At 37.3% G+C, this 25522-nt stretch overlaps 1 protein-coding gene across 1 annotated transcript in view; it reads right to left on the bottom strand.

The window, feature by feature from the left end:
- Positions 1–25522, bottom strand: part of LOC106871169 (proton myo-inositol cotransporter) — a 205646-nt gene that overhangs the window by 21267 nt on the left and 158857 nt on the right. Inside the window, exons 3-4 of the mRNA XM_014917496.3 lie at positions 7726–7940; positions 3245–3356 (exon numbers count right to left, since the gene is read on the bottom strand). Coding sequence (XP_014772982.1) covers positions 3245–3356; positions 7726–7940 — 327 coding nt within the window. The remainder of the gene's footprint in view (positions 1–3244; positions 3357–7725; positions 7941–25522) is intronic.

Raw genomic sequence — 25522 nt, 5'->3', positions numbered from 1 at the left:
AACCCCTTCAGGTAGATGGCCCTGCTCAGTATGTAGAAAAGGAGTAGGTAGTAACTCTATAAGATGTACCCGGTGCAAGCTATGGACACATAAGAGGTGCAGCAACATCAAAGGCAGGTTAACTAGCAAGTTAGTTTTTGTTTGTGGCAGATGTTCAGGTGCAATAAAGACTGCAAACAAACAGGAAACAACTTCTATCTCATTCCAGGGTGAAAAACTAGAGGTAGTCGATAGCTTCCGCTATCTGGGCGACCAAGTTAGTAGTGGGGGTGGGTGCGCTGAAAGTGTAGCTGCTAGAATAAGAATAGCCTGGGCAAAGTTTAGAGAGCTCTTACCCCTGCTGGCGACAAAGGGACTCTCACTCAGAGTAAAAGGCAGACTGTATGACGCATGCGTACGAACAACCATGCTACATGGCAGTGAAACATGGGCTGTAACTGCTGAGGACATACGTAAGCTCGCAAGGAATGAAGCCAGTATGCTCCGTTGGATGTGTAATGTCAATGTGAATACCCGTCAGAGTGTAAGTATCTTGAGAGAAAAGCTGAACATTAGAAGCATCAGTTGTGGCGTGCAAGAGAGACGATTGCGCTGGTATGGACATGTGGTGAGAATGGAGGAGGATAGCTGCGTGAAAAAGTGCCACACCCTAACAGTTGAGGGAACCCGTGGAAGAGGTAGGCCCAGGAAGACCTGGGCTGAGGTGGTGAGGCAAGACCTTCGTACATTGGGCCTCACCGAGGCGATGACTACTGACCGAGACCTTTGGAAATGTGCTGTGCGTGAGAAGACCCGGCAAGCCAAGTAAGATCGTTGCCAGTGCCCCTGGACTGGTTCTTGTGCGGGTGGCACATGAGATGCACCATTTTGAGCGTGGCCGTTGCCAGTACCGCCTGACTGGCTCCTGTAGGATTTTCGAGCGAGATCGTTGCCAGTGCCCCTGGACTGGCTTGTGTGGGTGGCACATAAAAGACACCATTTCGAGCGTGGCCGTTTTCGTGCGGGTGACACGTAAAAGCACCCACTACACTCTCTGAGTGGTTGGCGTTAGGAAGGGCATCCAGCTGTAGAAACTCTGCCAAATCAGACTGGAGCCTGGTGTTGCCATCCGGTTTCACCAGTCCTCAGTCAAATCGTCCAACCCATGCTAGCATGGAAAGCGGACGTTAAACGATGATGATGATGATGATGATATCTTTTATCTTTTACTTGTTTCAATCATTAGACTGTGGTCATGCTGGGGCACTGCCTTGAAAAATTTTTACTCAAACAAATCCACCCCAGCACTTATTTTTTTTCAAGGTTGGTACTAATTCTATCAATCTCTTTTGTCGAACTGCTAAATTATGGGGATGTAAACACACCAATACTGGTTGTCAAGTGGTGGTGGGGGACAAATACAAACACACACACACACACAAATATATATATGCAACAGGTTTCTTTCAGTTTCCAAATACCAAATCCACTCACAAAGCTTTGGTTGGCCTGAGGCTATAGCAGAAAACACTTGCCCAAGGTGCCATGCAGTGGGACTGAACCTGGAACCATGTGGTTGGAAAGCAAGCTTCTTACCACACAGTCACAGCCTCATTTATCATTGTTCCAGGATAACATAGTACACTCTAATGTGAACCCTGATATGCTTATCACAGATTGATCTGTGATAACATGGATGAGTGGTCAATCAAAGATTCTGCTTGTATTGCAAAATGTGCCCCAGTGACCAACCACAATGGTCAGAATGCACTGAGTATCATTTGTGTCTACATAGTGTGCTGCAAGACTCATTTATCTTTTATCTTTTACTTGTTTCAGTCATTAGGCTGTGGCCATGCTGGGGCACTGCTCTGAAGTATTTTTAGTTGAATGAATTGACCCCAGTACTTCTTTCTTTATTTTTTTAAACCTGGAACTTATTTTATTGATATCCTTTGCTGAGCCACTAACTTACAGGGACATAAGCAGACCAACATCGGTTGTCAAGTGGTGGTGGGGGACAAACTGACACAAACACACACACACACACACACACACACACACACACACACACACACACACACACACATGACGAGCTTCTTACAGTTTCCAGCTACCAAATCCACTCGCTAGGCTTTGCTCAGCCTGAAGCTATAGTAGAAGACACTTGCCCAAAATGCCACACAGTCGGACTGAACCTGGAATTCTGTGGTCGGGAAGCAAACTTCTTACAACACAGCCACACCTGTACTTTTTATATGAATTTTCATACTCATACCCATCAACATAGGACCAGTGAACAGAATAAATACAAAGGCACCTGATCAAACAAGTAACACAGATGAATGTATTCTCAACAAGAAAAGGTTGAGGTAATTCAGAAAATAAATGGTAGTGGAAACTTTGCTGTTGCGGGCTGTGAGTTTAGTGTCGATGAATCTACCATTCATTCCATTTACAAAGTGTGTGGAGAGGGTTCATTTATTACTAAGATTTTCTGGAACCAAACCCCCATGATAAACGAGAAAAGATGTACTTTCTTTATCTGTACATAACATGAGTGGAGGCGCAATGGCCCAGTGGTTAGGGCAGCGAATTCGTGGTGATAGGATCGCGGTTTCGATTCCCAGACCGGGCGTTGTGAGTGTTTATTGAGTGAAAACACCTAAAGCTCCACGAGGCTCCGGCAGGGGATGGTGGCAAACCCTGCTGTACTCTTTCACCACAACTTTCTCTCACTCTTTCTTCCTGTTTCTGTTGCACCTGTAATTCAAAGGGTCAGCCTTGTCACAGTGTGTCACGCTGAATATCCTCGAGAACTACGTTAAGGGTACATGTGTCTGTGGAGTGCTCAGCCACTTGCACGTTAATTTCACAAGCAGGCTGTTCCGTTGATTGGATCAACTGGAACCCTCGACGTCATAAGCGACGGAGTGCCAACAACATAACATGAAACACTCAAAATATTTGATGATGAAAATGCTTACATTCAAGATTATGTCTTTTATATCCTTCCATACTGAAGATTGGCAGCAGTAATTCTACAGCACCTGTCTTAGACAGTTGTGCCAATTTTTAACATCATATTAATAGATATTCTTCTGCTCTCTTATATTCTAACCATGAATGACATAATACCTCTCTGAGTCAAATATCTATTCATTTAATTCCTTTGATCGCATCTTTCTGGTCATTTTCATCCTTGTCCTGCTGATATCACATACAAAGACATTAGTAATCCATTTTAGAAGAAAGATATACTTACATGACTGTATTGATACCAGCTACTTGTTGTATAAGTTGTAAGCTGCAACCAACAATGAGTGCTCGACGTACTGATGGTGTCTGTATCATCTGTAGTATTATTGGATTTTTACCTGAAATTGAAAACACAATGGTGATAATTTAGTTGAGAATATACCAATATATTTATTGCTCTTGGAGAAGGAGATCATCACCTTCATCATCACCATTATATCATTTTAACATCCACTTGTCTATGCTTGCATGGGTCATATGGAATTTATTGAGGTAGATTTTCTATGGCCAGACACCCTTCCTATCACCAAACCATAGTAGTTTCCAAGCAAGCTAAATTTTTCCCTATGGCCAGACATATTTTCACAGAATATCGGAAATGAATGACATTATTTACTACAATTACAATGTCAAGATACACACATACATCTATATATATATATATATATATATATATATATATATATATATATGTGGTGGGTTTCCTTCAGATTCCTTCTATCTATCAGAACCACTCACAAGGTTTTGGTAGGCTTGGACTACACTAGAACTTGCTCAAACTGCCATGCAGTAGGACTAATCTTGAAACTATTTGGTTAGAAATCAAACATTTTACCATACAGCCTCACGTGTGGAAAAAGCCTGCAGCAAATTGAATTCCGCTAAGATCACTCATGAGTTAATGAGTGTTAAACCAGGCTGTCATCTGAGGAGACAACATATAATAAAGTATAGTTCCAAAATCATTTCCCATCCAATATATATCAGTAACTGATAACTAAGATATAGTTAACCTTCTGATAAGAAGGTTCAACCCTTCAGCATTCAAATGTAATATTTATTTATTCACATTGCTTTGAATTTAATTATGAAGTATCTTCTTCAACATTACATTTGAATGTTGAGGAAGATACTTCATAATTAAATTCAAAGCAATGTAAATAAATAAACATTACATTTGAATGCTGAAGGGTTGAACCTTCTTATCAGAAGGTTAACGATATCTTAGTTATCAGTCACTGATATATATAATTGTTTATTTATTCACATTGTTTTGAATTAATTATGAATTATCTTGTGGCTTTGAGATTTTGATGATGTAATTGTTATTTTTAGAATGACATTGTAGGGTAAAAATGAGAGGCCAGATCTGGTGGTTTCAACTTAAAACAGGTAGAACATTTGGGCTGGATATGGCTGGTTTAATTGCAAAAGGTATGATAGTCATATGTAGTTAAAAGTTAAATGCAGTATGTAGAGCATGGCCTAATGGTTAGGAGGTTTGGCTCATGATCATTGGTTTGTGGGTTCACTTTTTGGACTGGACAAGGTATTTCATTTCATGAGGCTCAAGTCTACTCAGCTGTAAAGAGTACCAGCTTGTTGCAGGTACAGCTGTCTCTCCCTCCAGCTATCACATTCTGAATGTTCCACTGTGCCAAGGGTAAGAGGGCTTGAGAAGGCATCTCTGCTTGCAACTACGTAAGCATCTGAAACAATTAGCAAAAGCTTGACACATGTTTCTAAGTCATACTTACTTGCAAGTGATGACTGACTGTAATATGTTTGTGTGTCCATAGGTGTGTGTATGAATGCATACAATGTGTATTTGTGTGTAGGTGTGTTTGTTTCAATATTTTGAATATGAATAGTAATGTAATGTAAGGCAGTGGTTCTTAACAGAAAAGGCCTGCAAAGATTGACAAGTAGGACTTACAAATAGCCATGTTTAAGATAATTAACATGGTTTTAAATCTTGCTCCATACAACTGTAAGGAAAGTGAAATTATGTGGATACAAACTCTATTTTATCTTCTCATTAATAAAATGGATACTGGTGGGAAATTCACAAATTTTTGTGGTGGGATATTGGTCTTTGTCACTTTGAGTTGCACTGGTGTAAGGGATATTTGTCTGAGCTCTACAGTCAGCTATAGTTCAATGGTGAAGAATCTAGCTGTGTTATTCATTTCCAGTCTTTTGTGAAGAACATGTTTAGCCATGGAGAAATATTATTTTGCTTGGACACCAGGCAGGTTGTCCAACTGCAGAAAAACTGCCTCAGCAACTTCTGTCTGACTCATGCTACCATAGAAAAATGGATGTTAAATGATGATGATATGCATTATTTGATTTTCAAATAATTCTAGTTTCCTTACATTAATATATGTGCAAACTTATACGTTTACGTCTGAACTAACCTATTGTGTCATATAGCTAATCTCTAGTTAGCATGCATTAAGGCAACATTAGTCATCACATGATCGAAGAATACTGTAATTCCTCTGAATATGTGCAGTCACATGGTCTGACATCTTGCTAGTTTACTCGTAAGCCACTAATATTTGCTGTCACATGACCAACAAGACAACAAGGTCCTCGTTTTGTTTTGCTTGTTATACAACAAATGATGAAAATTGTTTAAGTGACACAGCAGCCAGGTTGGAATAAATGGTGAAATATCACAGAAATAGATTGAATGACATAGAAAGAAGCAAGGAATAAGAGAGAGTTAAAAGACAGTAAGACAGGAAGAAAATGTATTAGAGGTGGGAAGATTTTCCAGGCAGACATCTGAAGTGGACGACAAGCAAAATAGAATTCAGATGCGATTAATATGAAGAGATTGCTGTGCATTCTTTGAATAATGAAGAAATTATAACGAATATCTTTCTGTCAAGAAAATATGTGCACAAAACTGAAGTGTTTTTGCCTTTATTTAAATACTCTGTGATGCTGATAATTGATGTGGTTGTACATTAAAACCAAATGACAGCTGTTTCTATCTGTTCGCCTCAGTCGACACCGACTTAATCAGCCTGAATTGTTTATGGTCAATAAATGTGATCAGAACTTTTATCTTACTGATTCAGCTATATGGATAAATCAGTATTTCAGATATTTCTGACAAGTTTGGATCATTCACTGAAAGACTGGCATCATCTATTGTCTTCTCTTTTGTCATTTTAAAATATTTTAATACTCTTTCCCCACTACCTATAGTATATAAGGAAAATAGCTGAATCAGTAGAGTGCCAACTCATGGGCTTTGAGTTTAAACCCAGTGTGAGTCAAGGGATGGCTATATTTCTGGACAGGACACTTAATTCTACATTAACTCAATAAGCACATCAGATAGTACAAAGTTATTTTGGATAAGTAACCTACAAAAATCTTGTGGCTTATCTTAAAGATGTTTTCTCTCTTATGTTCAACAATAAGGAAAATGGAGTTAAACTTTGACCCAATAAAACTGATGATTTTTGAAAATATTGAAGTTTTAATATCTGCATGGTTTGGATAGATTTGCAATTTCATGAATATCTATTATTTCTTGGGATTGATAATTTAAAAGTGAACATAAAAATCATTCATCCCAAAGGATTTAGTTTAGATCCTACTGCAAGTGGTTGTGGCCTTTTACTGTAGTGCACCTGAGCATTTGTAGTGCACTCAAGCACTGTAGCACACTCAAACACTCTAATGAGCCTGAGCACTGTAGTACATTTGAGCACTTGTAAAGTACCTGAGCTCTGTATAAAATAAGCTAATAATTAATTATTTTATTCCACTTGGTTTAATAAGCAAAGTACTGGGATCTGGTTAGGTGACTATGGGCTGTCTCAAAATGAAAATAGCTTTCAGCCTATGAGAGTGGGAGTGGTACCTTGTATAGATATCTCACAAACATACACTGCCTGTCACACTCCCATATGTTCATTCACACAGCCGTCACTCACATTCGATCTGCTCAAACACATATCTACATGAATATACATATATATACAAATAATCATACTCAGCTATACATGAAGACATATCTAGAGAGTGAAATCTAAACTTCACACACATGCACACAAATCCAAACACAAATTCACATTCATATGTTTATTTACACAGAGATATATACATATAGATACATACACAGACATACCATAGAGACATTCATACTCATGTAAACTCACACATATAGAGCCAAGCATAAAATTCACACATCTTTATGTGTACACAGCTCTACATAAACTAATTCACCGATGCATACATATATTAAAGTCATGCACACACATATGCTTTACATATATACACATGAATTCAAACATTTATACATGTTTAAACACAAACATACAAATACATGCATACACAGGCATGTATTTACATATAAATACACACATACATACATTAAAACACAAATATACATAAACACATATACATACGCTCACACTTGCAATAAAGTTGTGTAGTGGGAATATTCTGTAATCTGATCACTATATCTGTTTGTGCAATTTGCTAGAATATTACCCATGTAATCAAAAAAATCTGACCAACCATGACTTCACCTAGATCTGACTCCAGCAACAATACCGTCTTTTTGTGCCTTTCTCTCTGAGTTACATATACACATAAACATACATAAACATTCACATACTGTGAAACACACACTCAGCTGCATACACACACACAAACTTGTATGTATGAATATACACTGACCTGCAATTGTCTTTTCCTGCAGCTCTGCCTCATGGCAACTGATTTTAATATTTTCTAGTTCTTCCTCAATATCTCGATAACCTCTCATCTTTTGTAGGACCAGTCTTGCTTCATCGTCTCTGTTTCGAGTAATCAACCAACGTGGAGATTCTGGCATAAATATGAACCCAATAAACTGAATGGCAGAAGGAATTCCAGCCAGGCCCAGCATATATCTGAGAATTAGGAATGGAAGGGATAGAGTAAGAGAGAAAATATATAAATATATGTATTAGTCAAGGAGTACAGAAAAAGAAAAAAAACCACAACAACATGGGAAGGACAAGTTTTAACAAATGTATTAGCTTAACATTTAAATAAAGGAAAACAGTCTTGACATTTCAGACACTTGTCCTTCATCAGGGAAAATGACAGAAACGAAAAAGATGGTAAGAAAAATAAAAAGAATGAGAAAAGGTGGTTAGTAAAACAAAAGAATTAGGAACAAAGTGGAAATGTGATTCCATGGAGGAAGTTAAGAAGGGAAGAGAAGGTGGGATGAAATGTATATGTATCGAAGGATATCCATGTATAATGATAGGCATAGGGCAGGAGTGTGTGTGGTGCTGTTGGATGCATGTGGTTTCTTGGGGTGAGTCTAGTGTGTGGAGGTGTACAAGTATGGGAGTGTAGTGATATGGGATAATGTAGAAGGATGGTGTGGAGGTGTAATCATATTGTATGTGAAAGGAAGGTATAAAGGATGGGGAGAGGATGTGGCTGGTATGTGTGTTAGGTGAAAGGGAAGGTAGGAGCAATATAGATTTTAAGGAAAACACTGGTGAGTAAATGGTATAAATAATGAGAAAATAAATGCATAAACTGGTGAAAAGTCTGGAAGTTATGTAACATGTATAGAATCTGGAGAAAGTAATAAACAAAGGAAGGAAAAAGAAAACAGGTATGAAAGGGCTGTCAAAGTGGGTACAGTCAGAAAAAGGGGGAAACAGAAGGAGAAAAAAATTTGCTGTTAAACACTGAAGAAAAAGCAATTTTTTTTATACATAGGAAAAAAATAAGTGAAAAGAGAGATATACGTTGCTATATAGAACTGTTATACATTTTAAAAAGTGATGAAAATAAGTTTAAGAAACTGGGGGTATGTCAAAGACTGTGAGGTTGATGTCAGGGAAGACTGGAATTAGATAGGCTGGAAACTAAAGAGATGGATACTCCCTGCATACTCAGCACTTCTGGCATTGACCATAAATATGACTGATATAAAATGTCACTTTATTTATAGGTGCAGGTATGGCTGTGTGATGAAGTTTGCTTCTCAACCATGTGATTTCAACTTCAGTTCCACTGTGTGATATCTTGGGCAAGTGTTTTTTATTACTGTTCCAGGCTAGCCAAAGCCTCATGAGTGGATTTGGTAGATGGATACTGAAAGAAGCCTCTGTGTGTGTGTGTGTGTGTGTGTGTGTGTTGGGCCTCACAGAGGCCCAACTGCTGCTGCTGATGGTGATGGCGGTAGTGGTGGTGGTGGCTGAGGTGGCTGAGGTGGTAGTGAGGTGGGGTGGTTACAGGGATGTATAGAGAGATATACCATGTTTTATAGAATAGACATAAATTATGTATGGAAGAAAGCAGACAGACATACTTTGCATACAGAAACACTATGTTATGTAAAGAGATATTCTTTAATATACATAAAACGTTCAGTATAGAATCATACTATAATATACAAGAATATGTCTGTATAAGAATATATTTATATACATGTATTATATATATATATATATATATATATATATATATATATATATATATATATAGTAAGTTAAAGCATCATGTATGCATTCATGTATGTACAAATGTTTGTACTACTGAAAGTAAAATGATACACACAAGTCTCTCTTCAAAGCAAGCATCACCACCAACACCAAAACAAGGAGACATGAACACACACACACACACACACACACACACACACACACACACGCACACACACACTTATGTATACATATCTATACACATACATATACATGTATATATAGACATACATATATATGCATGTATATATACACACATACATATACACGTATATACACACATACATATACATGTATACACACACACACAGCCATGCATGATGGGCTTTTTCAATTTCCATCTACCAAATCCACTCACACAAGGCTTTGGATGACCTGAGGCTATAATAGAAGACATTTGCCCAAGGTGCCATACAGTGAGACTGAACCCAAGACCACTTGGTTGGCAAGCCAGCTTCATAACCACACAGACACACCTGCTTTGACATTCTTCTCTTTTTCTTTTTTCACTTAACAAAATCTGATATATAATAATTCCAATCAGGAAGAGAAATTGAATCACAGGCTAAAACTCACTGCAGCTTATTTCTACTTTTTCTCTCTTATGTTTCTGGATCAATTATTGATTTGTAATCAATCAACAGAGAAAACTGACAGGATGGTTAACCCCACTGCTTTATTTGTCATACAATATTTATTTTCAAACATAGAATATTACATCAAAATCAATTTTTTCCACAACTGTTTGAAATCTTGCCAGAGTTTTAAAGAAGTTTATAGCATATCAACTTGGATATATCAAGATTTAAAATGGTTAGAATTGTAGGCTGTTTCAATATACAATATCACATTTAACAAACTATATTATGAGCATTTTCATAATCTTTTCATATACACTGCGTGGCACCTTGGGCAAGTGTCTTCTACTGTAGCCTCGGCCAACCAAAGCCTTGTGAGTGGATTTGGTAGACGGAAACTGAAAGAAGCCCGTCGTATATATGTATATATATATGTATGTGTGTGTGTTTGTGTGTGTGTTTGTGTGTGTGTGTTTGTGTGTCTGTGTTTGTCCCCCTAGCATTGCTTGACAACCGATGCTGGTACGTTTATGTCCCCGTCACTTAGTGGTTCGGCAAAAAAGAGACTGAGAGAATAAGTACTAGGCTTACAAAGAATAAGTCCTGGGGTGGATTTTCTTGACTAAAAGGCGGTGCTCCAGCATGGCCGCAGTCAAAATGACTGAAACAAGTAAAAGAGTAAAAGAGTAAATGTACCAAGTGGACAACTTCCCAACCACATAGTTCCAGGTTCAGTCCCACTGTGTGGCACTTTGGGCAAGTGTCTTCTATAATAGCCTTGGACCAACCAAAGCCTCATGAGTGGATTTGGAAGATGGAAACTAAAAGAAACCTGCCATGTATGTGTATATATATGTGTGTGAGGTGTCTTTGTGCCTGAGTTTGTCTCCTTCTGCCACTTTACAACCGGTGTTGGTTTCTTTACAACCTCATTACTTAGCATTTTGGCAAAAGAGACCAATAGAATTAAACAAGGCTTAAAGAAATAAATACTGGGGTTGATTTATTCAACTAAAATTCTTTAAGGCAATGCTCCAGTAGGACAGCAGTCTAATGACTGGAACACATAAAAAAAAAAAGATTCCTTTTAACCCCAGGTCTAGCAGTAACCAAGAGATCTGTCTTCATACAGATCGCTGGTGCCTCTCTCTTTTGATTGTGACACACAACTTGATTTGTAGCCAGGATTTGGCAGGAAGTCATGGAATATTCCATTCAAACTCATGCAATTGAATGATCGCAGCTGAAATATCATTGGCTGACAATTAGGCTGATATTGCCTGATATGCTGTATCTTATTACTGAGCTAATGCAGTTTCGATTCTCCACCTCGCTACATCTGTGTGTGTGTGTGTGTACACATATTTATAGACGAGGCCTCTTGTTTTAAAGGCACAGTCATGGTTGTGTGGTTCAGAAGTTCGCTTCTCAACCACATGATTTCAAGTTCAGTCCTACTGCATGCCATTTTGGGTATCTTTTTTTTATAGCCCTTGCTGACTAAAGATTTGGTAAACAGAAACGAATAATAGCCTAATGAAAGGCGGCGAGCTGGCAGAAACGTTACCCCACCGGGCGAAATGCTTAGCAGTATTTCGTCTGCCGTTACATTCTCAGTTCAAATTCTGCCAAGGTCGACTTTGTCTTTCATCCTTTTGGGGCTGATAAATTAAGTAGCAGTTATGCACTGGGGTCAATGTAATCGACTTAATCCGTTTGTCTGTCCTTGTTTGTCCCCTCTATGTTTAACCCCTTGTGGGCAATAAAGAAATAAGAAACGAATAATAGCCTATTGTTTGTGTGTGTGTGTGTGTGTGTGTGTGTGTGTGTGTGTGTGTGTGTGTGTGTGTGTGTGTGCATGTGTGTACATTTATTGTCTTCTTATAGACAACAATAAACACTAAATATCCTTACTTTGTGTAACATTGAGTTCTTCCTTATTGTACGTTATTATGATCACCTGACTGAAATCTGTCTGTATATGATCTGTATACATACATACATAAATGAATATACATATGTGTGTGTTTGTGTGTGTGTGCACGTTAGTGTGTATGTATGTATGTATGTATGTATGTATGTATGTGTGTGTGTGTGTGTGTGTGTGTGTGTGTATATGTATATGTATATGTAAACATGTATGATGTTTAAATGCCAGAAGTTGTTTCATTTTTGTCTGGGAAAAATCCATTTAAACACAAATAATGTTAAAAAAAAAAAACTCAATATACTTCAGAGTTAGGTGAAAGAAAATTGCCTGGAAGTGATAACAAGAGTGACAGATATGTATTTTGCTGTAGTTGTGGATATTCAATATCACACACTCTTCTCACTTCTAAACTAAAACAAAATTGAATCAACTAGCCAGAAGTACATACAAATAAAGTATAAATTATCTTCTAGTTTGCAATGGCACTGCATAAGCAGAATGAATTTGAATTATGCAACAGAAGCAGCTCTATGATAAAAACATTACCAATACAACATACTTAATGTATGTGTGTTGTTTAAACAACCAGAAGCTGAGGTTTATCGTCTGGAAAAAATCCCTTTAAAGACATACCGTATTAATACATAATATACTTCAGAGTTAAGTAAAACAAATTCATGAATGGCAGATATGTATTTCACTGTAATTGCAGCTTATCAATGTCATGTACTCATGTCACTTAGAAAACAAAGTTGAATCTACTTGTCAGGAGTATATAGAGATAGTGCATAAATTATGTGCTGGTTGCAGTGGTGTCACAAAAGCAGAATAAACTCAAATTATGCTTATCAAATTTTTACAAAGAACTTCAAAGTTTCAGCTTGCATGTGTTTGTCAGACAACCTGATGAAGACAAACAAGCTGAAACTTTGAAGTCACTGTCAACTTTTCTATGTAATATATATATATATATATATATATATATAAGAAAGTAAAGTTGTAAGATACCACACAAGTGGAAATATATATGAAAGAAGGTTTGAAAATGCAATTTTTGAAGATGTTTATTCACTTGACCGGTTTCACTTTTTTAGAAAAAGATTGTCAAAAGTAAAATGTAAAGCTTTGTATAAGCTTTATTGTGTTAAGTACTGGTTGTCACAGAAGTATTAAAATACATATATACATTCTTTGATAATGTATATATGTAGCTCTCCCCATCCATCCATAATACATGACAATCCATAGTACATGACCATACCAACGAAAAACGTCTCTCTTGTACGCCACGTCTGATGCTTCTTATGTCCAACATTCCTCTGTTGTGTGTGCACACTGACATTACACATCCAGCGGATCATGCTAGCTTCATTTCTTTCAAACCTACGCATGTCTTCAGCAGTTACAGCCCATGTTTCACTGCCGTGAAGCGTGGCAGTTCACACACATCATTGTACAATCTACCTTTCACTCTGAGCGCAAGGCTTTTTGTTACCAGTAGGGGTAGAAGCTGTCTGAACTTTGCCCAGGCAATTCTTATTCTAGGGGTAATGCTCTCTGAGCATCCAACCCCATTACAGACTTGGTCACCTAGGTAGCAGAAGGTATCAACTTCTTCTAGTTTTTCCCCTGGCATGTGATGGAATCTGTTTTCTGAGCATCTCTGGTGTTTACTGCCCTTCTGCATCTGCCGCACACAAAAGCTATCTTCTGAGTTAATCTTCCTTTGATGTTGCTACACCTCTTATGCATCCACAGCTGGGTACACCTTATGGAGTTTCTATATACGTGTGTATATGTATATATATATATATATATATATATATATATATATATATATATATATATATATATACATACATATATATATATGTATGTATATATGTACGTATATATTTGTGTGCATATGTATGTGTGCGCGTGCATGTGTGTGTGTGTGTGTGTGTGTGTGTGTGTGTGTGTGTGTGCGTGTGTGTGATCATCATCGTCTTTTGTCTACTTTCCATGCTGGCATGAGTTGGACAGTTGGACAGGATCCAAGTGGTTTGCAGATGCTAACTTGCTTCAATGTCTCAGTGTTGGCAAGGTTTCTATGGCTGGATGTCCTTCCTAACACCAAACCAATTTTCAGAATGGACCGAATGTTTTACTGTGAGTAGCAGCACCAGAGAAGTTGTTACCTTGTAACTTGCAAGACTGAAGAGTACCTGTGCCAAACAGGGAGAATAAGAGAAATGACGGTGATTTAAAGCAAGGTGTGTATGTGTGTGTCTGCATGTGTTTGTCTGTGTGTGTGTGTATGCATATGCATGTGAATGTATGTGTGCAAGTGATTGTGTATTTATTTGTGTTTACATATATGTACGTTTGTGTAAATGTTAAAACCACTTGGAAAACCATATGTTGTGTTTTTGTGTATAACTTAACAGTTTGACAAATAAAAAATATAAGAAAAATACTAGAGCCCTATATTTAAAAATAAGTACTGGCGTCAGTATGATCAATTAAAACCCTTCAAGTCAACACCCCACTTTGATCACAGACCAATGACTGTAAGAAATAAAAGCATAAAGGAAACCTCATTCCTGTTACTTTCTAATTGGTTTGATCACCATGCGTTTCTCAATCCTTTAGTATTTAAACCAACCATTTCTGGCCAAAATATCTTCTCTGCTTTGTTGTTCAGACAGGATTGATCAAGCCTTTCACACCTACCCTGCAATGTTGTCCTAAAACTAACTGACAGAGCACCAGTTTGTTGCCGCATCTGATAGTGATTGATAGTGAAAGTGATGATGTATCTGACGAACTTGGACAAGTCTTTCGCCTTTTGATACTTTCTCAACTCAAATTATAATGCATAAGTTCAATTCCTGCTGATGTCACATCATCAAAATCTCAAAACCAAGAGATAATGCATGATTAATTCAAAACAGTGTGATTAATATAAGCATTATATTTGACAGAGTAATCTGAATGGTAAAGGGTTGTGTTAAATATGTCCCAGTATAATACACATCTAATATGGATTCCAACATAGATTCTAACAAAGAACTTTTATAAGTAAAACTAAAATTATTCCTTCTAGCAGTTTTGTCCATTAGTTCACTCATGTTTGTACAATTATTGTTACATTAGTGGATGATTTAAATTTATCTTTCTCTAAAGACAGCCATATTAAGTTAATGATGGACTTATTTACTGGGTTAGCAGCAAATGTTATATGTATTTTTATTTTTCTAATTTCCATTGGTTCTTTATCAATTATGGAAATGTAATTCCATAGCTGTATATCCAATTCAAAATATAAATCACTTATGGAAATTACTTTGAGATGTATTCGGCATGAAAAGAAATAATTAAGTTGATGTTAACATTTTTAATGCAAAGAACTTTAAAAAGAAAAACACTTGTTCAATGGCTAGAGTTTTGAATATTTAGACAAGGGGAGACAACTCTGGACATGTGTTGGTCTTATTAGACATCATCAGCAAAGCAAAGACTTCACTGCACTTACTAAAATAAATATAATACTAAGTAGATATACATACGAAATATAGCTTATCTTTCTTACTAGTTTGAGTCAATTGGACAATGGCCATGCTGGGGCATTGCTTTGATGGGTTTTATCAAAGAAACCCACCCCACAGTACATTTGTTTTGTTTTCTATGTCTGGTACTTATTCTATTAGTTTCTTTTCGCCAAACCACTGTTATTAGGACACTGTCAAGAGGTAGTGGGGACAATCACAAACACAACACACACACACACGCACACAACATGCTTCTTTCAATTTCTGTTGACAAAATCCATGTAGAAACCTTTGGTTGGCTTGGGGCTATACTAGAAGAGATTTGTTTAAGATGCTATGCACTGGGACTGAAACCAGAACCATGTAGTTGTGAAGAAAACTTCTTACCACACAACCATGTTGAATAGCTAACGTTTTAATTATTCAGACAAAGGGAGACAACTCTGTACATGTTTTGATCTTATTAGATATCTTCAGCAAACCATAGACTTCATCATATTCACAAAAACAGAGAAGAGAAAATTTGTAAATAGATGTACCATATTGTACATGAGTAAACATTTAATTGTTGTACTGTCCTCAGAGCTTAATTACTTTTAATTAGCTTTTCCATAATCACTGTATTAACACTTTAGCATTCAGATGACTCTGTCAAATATAATGTTTAATTATTCATACTGTTTTAAATTAACCATGCATTATCTAGTAGCTTTGAGATTTTGATGATGTGATTGTTTATTTATAGAATAAGAAAATAGGATAGATGTGAGAGGCTGGAACTAGCTGGCAAAGACTTATTGTAGATGGCGTAATAAGTCACACCCGGACAACGTCGGGTTATACTGCTAGTCTATATATATATATGTGTGTGTGTATATATATATATATATATATATATATATATATATATATATATATATATATATATATGTATGTATATATATATGTATGTATATATGTTTGTATTTGTGTGTGTGTCTGTGTTTGTCCTCAACACCATCGTTTGACAACCGATGTTGGTATGTTTACGTCCCTGTAACTTAGCAGTTCGGTAAAAGGGACTAATAGTATAAATAAGTCCTGGAGTCGAATTGTTCAACTAAAGGTGGTGCTCCAGCATGGCCACAGTCAAACAAGCAAAAGAATAAAAGAATATATATATATATATATATATATATATATACCTAAATATATAAATAAACAAATATATATGTGTGTATATATATATGTATATATATATAGATATATATATATATATATATATATATATGTATGTAAAATGGGTTTCTCTCAGTTTCTGTCTATCAAATTCACTCACAAGACTTTGGTCGGACTGTAGTAGCAGAACTTGCCTAAGGTAGTGCACAACAGGACTGAACCTGAAACCATATGGTTGCAAAGGGAGCTTCTTAACCACACAGCCATGCCAAAAAATGAAATGGCAATTATGATGATTGGTGAATGAGGATAATATTGATGATGTCATCAATGGTAATGATGGTGATAGCAATGATAATAGCAAGGATGAAACTCAAGATAATGAGATGATGATGGTGGTGGTGATGATGATAGTGCTTAAATTCAGATAAAACCCGATTCCAGGCATGGCCATCCAATCTTTTAATGCAACCCCTCAGGTTTACCATTATCCAATGTGTTTTTCATTAATGCTAATTATGAGGTTGGGGAGATTGTGGTTTAGGAGAAACATGGCTGTTGTTTCTAGCATATTAAGTAGCAAAAGGTGATAGCTAATACTACTGATTATGATGATACTGATGATCATGACAATGGTGGTGGTGGTGGTGGTGTTGATGATAATAATGATGATGATGATGATGATGATGATGATGATGATGACAGTGATGATGGTGAGGAGGAGGAAGGAAAGGACTGTACTTTAAGCAGCAGCAGCAGCAGCAAAGACGATCAGCGGTTGGTAGACAAAGCTGAGATTGTTTAGCAATTACCTTAATTGACTGATACAGCATAATTAGTCGATTGATTGATTGATGGTTTATTACAGTATTTCGCACATTCACTAAGTCATCTGCTTCATCATTTCACACATTTCACACGAACACACACCTCTGTCTACTTACCTACATACCTGCCTGCCTGTAAGTCAGTCTGTCTCTGTCTCTCAGTTTCTGTGTCTATTATGTGTGTGTGTATATATATATATATATATATATATATATATATATTCTTATATATCTATATTCTTTTATATATATATATATATATATATATATATATATATATATATATATATATATATATATATATATATATATATATATATATATATTCATCATCATCATCATTGTTTAATGTCTGCTTTCCATGCTGGCATGGGTTGGATGGTTTGACTGAGGACTGGCTAGCCAGAAGGCTGTACCAGGCTCCAATCTGTTCTGGCAAGGTTTCTACAGCTGGATGCCCTTCCTAACACCAACCACTCTGAGAGTGTAATGGGTGTGTTTACATGCCACCGGCACAGGTGCCAATTTGCATGACACTGGTATCTGCCACGAATGTGATTGTGCTCGGCTTGATGGGTCTTCTCAAGCATGACATAATGCCAAAGGTCTTGGTCATTGCCTTCATAAGGAACTCACCCACTTTGCCTCCATGAGGCCCAACACTCAAAAGGAACTCAGCTCACCTTGCATTCATGAAACTCAACACTCGAAAGGAACCCTGCAATTTTGCCTCCATGAGGCCCAATGCTCAAATATATATATATATATATATATGCAGTGCTTGAAAAGACTCATCAAGCCAAGTGAAATCCTAGTCATGACCAGTGCAAAAAGACTCATTACACTTTTGAGTTGTTGCTGTTAGAAAGGGCATCTAACCATAGAACCCATGCCAGATCAGACTGGAACCTGGTGCAGCTCTCTGGTTCACCAGTTCCAGTCAAACCAGCTAACCCATGGCAGTGTGGAAAGCAGATATTAAATGGTGATGATGAGGATGATGATTGGTATATATATATGTATGTATGTATGTAAGTGTGTGTGTGTGTGTGTGTGTGTGTGTGTCTGTGTGTGTGTGTGTGTGTGTGTTACTGTGTCCTTGCCTTGACAGTGAGTGATAGTTGTAAATGAGCGTTGACATCAAATAAGAGGTGTCTATTTCCAGTCTTTTGTGTAAACATGTCTGGCCATGGGGAAATATTACCTAGCTTGGAAACATGCGAGGGTTAACAATGGGAAGGGCTTCCAGCTGTACAAAACTAGCCTCAACAATACCATTCAACCCATGTAAATATGGAAAAGTGGATGTTAAACCAGTGGTAGTGGTGGTGGTGATGGTGGTAGTATCTTCCACTTATATCCAAGCCAAATCTTAATGCAGTATAAATTCTAGTTCATCTAAGCTCAACAGATGCAGACTATATTACTGTCTCTATAGATATATATACTTCAGATTCTATGTATATTCAGTGTGTGATAGATTTAGCACACATGCACACAGGCCACCAAATAAGGATTTAATAAATTTGCTTAATATTTCTGTACTGTGCTTGTTTGGCAACAGATTTAATCTCTGATTATGAATGTGGAAACTAAAACAATTTTAGTATGGTAGTCTTATAACAACTACTTAAAACCGACTTATATTATTATATTCACTTTAGTAGTTTTATCATTTTTCAATAGTATAGGCGCAAGAGTGGCAGTGTAGTAAGTAGCTTGCTTATCAACAACATGGTTTCAAGTTCAGTCCCACTGCGTGGCACCTTAGGCAAGTGTCTTCTACTATAGCCTCGGGCCGACCAAAGCCTTGTGAGTGGATTTGGTAGACGGAAACTGAAAGAAGCCCGTCGTATATATGTATATATATATATGTATGTGATGTGTTTGTGTATGTTTGTGTGTATGTGTTTGTCCCCCTAGCATTGCTTGACAACCGATGCTGGTGTGTTTGTGTCCCCGTCACTTAGCGGTTCGGCAAAAAGAGACCGATAGAATAAGTACTAGGCTTACAAAGAATAAGTCCTGGGGTCGATTTGCTCGACTAAAGGCGGTGCTCCAGCATGGCCACAGTTAAATGACTGAAACAAGTAAAAGAGTAAAAGAGTATATGAGGGTGTGCTGAAAAGTTCCTGGCTTTGTGTAAAAGAAAATACAGGGGGATGAATTAATTACGATTTTATTTAACATATTCCCCTCTCAGATTCACACACATATTACAGCAGTTCTTCAGTTTTTCAAAACCCTGTAAAGGAATTCAGAAGGTTGGGCCTCCAACCAGACCTTTCACAATACCCTTAAAGTCAGGAACTTTTCAGCACCCACTCATGTCTAATATATATGGTTTCCATTATTTATTTTACAATCAGGGGATGTGAGAAAGTCTGCATATATACCACAATGGATGAGGTAAACAATCTGTTTTAGTTTTCAATATATCCCCTACTACAAGATAATAACTAGAAACAAGAAAGGGTTCTGCAATGAATAAGACATTTTAAAAGAAAACAGCCACATAACCCTATAGCATTTAAACCAGCCATATCCGGATTGTGTCTTATGTTGAAACTAGTCAGAGCCAACCTCTCACACCTACCCTACAATGTCACTCTAAAAATAAACAATCACATCTTCAAAATCTCAAGGTTATGAGATAATGCATGATTAATTCAAAATGATATGAATGAATAAGCATTACATTAGACAGACATTTAAATATTAAAGGTTTAATCTTCAAACATGAAAACGAACTCAAGAAAGGATAATAAGGTAGAAAAAAAAATCATTATAAGACAGAGACACTCTTATTCTATCGGTCTCTTTTGCCGAACCGCTAAGTTACGGGGATGTAAACACACCACCATCGGTTGTCAAGCCATGTTGGGGGGACAAACACAGACACACAAACATATACACACACATACATATATATATATATATATATATATATATATATATATATATATATATATATATATATATATATATATATATATATATATACATATATACGACAGGCTTCTTTCAGTTTCCGTCTACCAAATCCACTCACAAGGCTTTGATCAGCCCGAGGCTATAGTAGAAGACACTTGCCCAAGGTGCCACGCAGTGGGACTGCACCCGGAACCATGTGGCTGGTAAGCAAGCTACTTACCACACAGCTACTCCTGCGCCTGGTCTATTATTTTCTAACTTCTTGTCTGTTTGAATAGGAAAGTCCTCCATATTATTATCATTAATATTATCATTATTATTATTATTGAGTGAGAGAGCAGTGCATGCCATCAAAGGGACACTTGGGTACAAATATACAAAGCCCAGTATACCCATCATGACTACCTGGCAAAAACGTTAGCATGCCGGGCGAAATGCTTAGCAGTATTTCATCTGCCGCTACGTTCTGAGTTCAAATTCCGCCGAGGTCGACTTTGCCTTTCATCCTTTCGGGGTCGATAAATAAAGTACCAGTTATGCACTGCTGTCGATGTAATCAACTTAGTCCCTTTGTCTGTCTTTGTTTGTCCCCTCTGTGTTTAGCCCCTTGTGGGCAATAAAAAAATAAAAAAAGAAATAAGAGTACACCAGGCACATGCATCACAACCATGTGTGCATGACATGGTGATCTCATATCAAGATAAACAGCGCATGACCTTGCAGTTGGGGGCCCAGTTAGAATTTTCTTCAGGTCAAGTAGCCCATCCTGCTCAAAAGGTCCCTGAATAAGGGTTGTTTAAAGATGTTGAACAAAACACCCATGTTTCCAGAGGTGAATTATCCAAACCCCAAAGAATTCCTCTCAACACATGGTTATGATGCAGCCCCACTACTTCTGCTCATGATCAGAGATCGTCAGCCACCAAAGGACATGCTCAACTGGTTAAGGTCAAACAACTGACAGCAAATCTGTGGTATTAAGCAGAATATTTGTTGTAGCCCATCTATTATACCAAGACAAAACAATGTACATGATAACACTTCCAATCAGTTAAGATGAGAAGCCATGAAAGCCACTACCTGGTACTGCATCAGGACATATTATTATTATAATTATTATAATCATTATTATTATTATTATTATTATTATTATTATTATTATTATTATTATTATTATTATTGTAATGTCCTCTTCATCTGACATCCTTATAGCAAATAAAAGAAATTGTTATCATCACCATCATCATTATGAGCATTAAGTGATTTTGGTAACATTCAGTGAGACTGTTATAATTGTTATCGTCTTTTCCCAGTCCAACTAGTTATGCTTTCCATTAATGTGTTCTGCTTTGTTGTGGAACTAACCAGCAGTGTAACACACTAATTGGTCAACTCTTTCAGTTCCTATGGGGCCATACATTTTCAGTCTATGGAAATTAACATTAAAAAAGCAAAACCAAAATTCTGATATGACATTGTTTTGTTGATACTGATGTCCAAGAGAGTAAAAAGAAGGGCAAACAACATTACGAAGGTAGAGATGTGACATGGACACCTCCTTCAGTAAAACTAAGGAAGGAGAAAACCTGTGACTTTTCCCATTTATTCCAGCAGTCTGTGGAAGTGGCAATGACATTACGACTGTCAGCCTCTCCACCCCCACCCCCACCCCCCATCACCACTACTACTCCCCCCCCCCCCGCTCACCATCACCAATGTCAGTGATGTTGAAGATGGTGGCTACAATGTGTAGCATAGGAATAAAATGGTTGCAAGAGATTGGCATGCCAACAAATGACAACTTCGCCAGCACCACCACCACCACTACCACAAATTTCTACTACCACTACCACCACTGCCAACAATACCACTACTGCCACCAACAATACCACTGCCACCAATACCACCATCACCACCACCACCGCCACCAGACATCAATATTGCTAAGGCTGTTGCAGCCACTGGTATCAGAAGCAGATGTGAAATACAAAACCACCAACAGAAGTATCAACAGCTATAATAACAACAACAAAAACAACTTAAATAACATCACTGCTAATAATATAAATTACAAGAGCTATAAATTTTGTAGTATCATTGGAGGGTCATTATGTCAATAATAAACACACACTGTTGCTATTTCACTTCTTTATTATTATTAGTCAATTGGCTGGCCATGTAACCAATTAATTAATTGATTGTTTGGTTAATCATTCAGTTAATCAATCAATCTGCTTGGTTTGTCAAAGTCCTTTCATAGCCTTTCACAACCTCATTGATGACGTGCATTAATAAAACAGCTACAAATTTTCCTTAAAAACGGAAGAAAAATATGTTTAATTCTGGATGCTGGTTGAAAATAAAAATTGGAACCTTAACAATTGATGGCTAAACACCAGAAGTATGAAAGGGATATTGTGGAACCAAGTTGAATAACCCTTCCATATGAGTATGGCACAGAGATCAATACCAGACCATCTTCAATCACTGAGGATAATTTTCAAGCTATTGTCTCCAACAAATTTGCAGACCTGGTAAGGGTCCTAGATGCCAATTGGTTCAGGAGTATGGTGTAAGTTTGTATTTTGGTGGAGAAGAAGACAGAGGGTTGAAGTATACCAACTGTTGTGGAGCGCAAAACATTTCAGGGTTTTTCTGCCTTGAGGCAAAGAGAAGAATGTGCACTCCTCCATTAACACCAGTAACAAAAAATAGAAATATAACAGCAACAACCACAACATTACCAATGGAACAGCATCACCAAGAGTTATAACAGCATGAAAAATAATGGTGGTAACATCTCTAAGAACATTGTAAGGGACCTTTGAGAGTTGTAATATTAGCCAACTGAAAGGATTGTAACCACTCTGGATAAAATTCTTAGTGACATTTCTTGTGTCTGTTTGTTCCCCCCCCCCCCACCATCGCTTGACAATTGACAACCGATGCTGGTGTGCTTACGTCCCTGTAACTTAGTGGTTCGGCAAAAGAGACCAATAGAATAAGTACTAAGCTTACAAAGAATAAGTCCTGGGGTCGATTTGCTCGACTAAAGGCAGTGCTCCAGTATGGCTGCAGTCAAATGACTGAAACAAGTAAAAGAGTAAAGAGTAAAGATTAATAATTGTTTCTGATATAAGTACAAGACCTGATGTTTTATGGGGCAGAGGTTAGCAATTAAATAAACCTCAGTACTTGGCTAGCACTTTATTTTATTGACCTTGAAACAATGAAAGGCAAAGCTCTTTAATTAATTATTCTTAACTAAACTGGTGTCATTAATGATAGTCTTTTTTTAATTGAATCAGTTTAATTAGCTAGTAGACAGTTTGATGTACTTACTAACAACTAACCAGAATATGTTCAGTTAGATAAAATCATCAGTTAAAAAGAAATCAGTTTTAAGTAAATCTAATGTCTTCATTGTACGATTTTCTACAATGGAGAATCAATTACTATAATATTTTTATATTTTCTACACTAAATATAGACTCAATATAAATACTGACTCTTAATCATGATGATATATATTTTATAAAATAGTGTTTAAATGAGAAGAGGGATGAGGATTGGTAGGATAATGTGAGGGAGAGATGGAGAAGGGGAGAGAAGAGGATTATGAGAGAATAAAAGATATGATGAGAGAGGGGAAAAAGTCAGAGAAAGAGAGAAGGAAGTAGGTGAATAAGGAGTTGTAAGGGGAGAGTAAGAGAGAGAGAGAGAGAGAGGTGGAAAGAAGAGAAAGGAGAAGAGAAACAAACTGAGAAATAGTTAGAATAAGTGAAGAAGGTAAGTGTGTGAGAAATTCCAATTAGAGAAAACACACCCAGCACTGCTTTCAGTTCTCAATGTGACATAAAGTGAAAGTAAGATGCCAAGATGGCAGAATCATTAGCACACTGGGCAAAATGCTTAGCCACATTTCATCTGTCCTTAGTTCAAACTCCACCAAGGCTGACTTAGTCTTTGGTCCTATCAAATTACATATATATAAGTGCAAGCATGGCTAGGTAGTTAACAAACTTGCTTTATAGCTACATGGTTTCAAATTTCATTCCAGTGCACAGCATCATGGGCAAGTGTCTTCTACTATAGCCCTGGACTGACCAATGCCATGTGAAGGAATTTTGTAGATGTAAGCTGTCTGGAAGTCCATCACATGTGAATGTGTGTGCCTTTGTGTCTGTGTTTGTCACCTTACCCTAACACCACTTGACAACCAGAGTTGGCTTGTTTACGTCCTCATAACTTAGCAGTTCAGCAAAAAAGATTGATAAAATAACTATCAGATAAGAAAAATAAAAAAGGAAGGATTAGAATTGATTTGTCCGATTAAAATCCCCTTCTTCAAGGTGATGCCCTATCATGCCTGCAGTCCAATGACAGAAACAAGTAAAAATTGTAAGATTTATCACAATCCTGTTATCAGTTTTATGACTTCAGAATCAGACATTAAGACACCAACAAAGACCACCTGGGTTGATCAAAGAATCTGAAATTGTTATTTCTCAAATTCTTATGAACACCGTCCATAAATGTTGTCTCATGCTGTCACAGCCACAGACTATCTCTGCTCTTTGAGATTTCTTAGTGCCCATGCAGTGTCAAGTAAAAGCACCCATGTGACACCACATAAAAGCACTCATGTGGTGCCACGTAAAAGCATCCAGGACACTCTGTAAAGTGATTGGCATTAAGAAGAGCATCCAGGTGTAGAAACCATGCCAACTCAGACTGGAGTCTGGTGCAGCCCTCCCACCCAGCTTGCCAGCCCTGGTCAAACCACCCAACCCATGCCAGCATGGACAATGGACATTGAATGATGATGATGATGATGATCCATTGGAGTTAGAGGATCATGTCTTGCTCTAATGGTTCCTATGGTTAGATTGCCCATCCTAATACCAGCCACTTTCTATTTTCTGGCTTAGTGAAAGGAGTAATGGCAGCATCTGTTTGCAGAGTCATTAGGATTGGCCTGAGGACAGGAAAAGAAACCACAACTCATAGCTTATTGCAGTAG

Source organism: Octopus bimaculoides, chromosome 4 (genome assembly GCF_046866305.1).
Source record: "Octopus bimaculoides isolate indiv1 chromosome 4, ASM4686630v1, whole genome shotgun sequence".
NCBI classification, from domain to species: Eukaryota; Metazoa; Mollusca; class Cephalopoda; order Octopoda; family Octopodidae; genus Octopus; species Octopus bimaculoides.
This window is presented reverse-complemented; position numbering and strand designations above follow the sequence as displayed.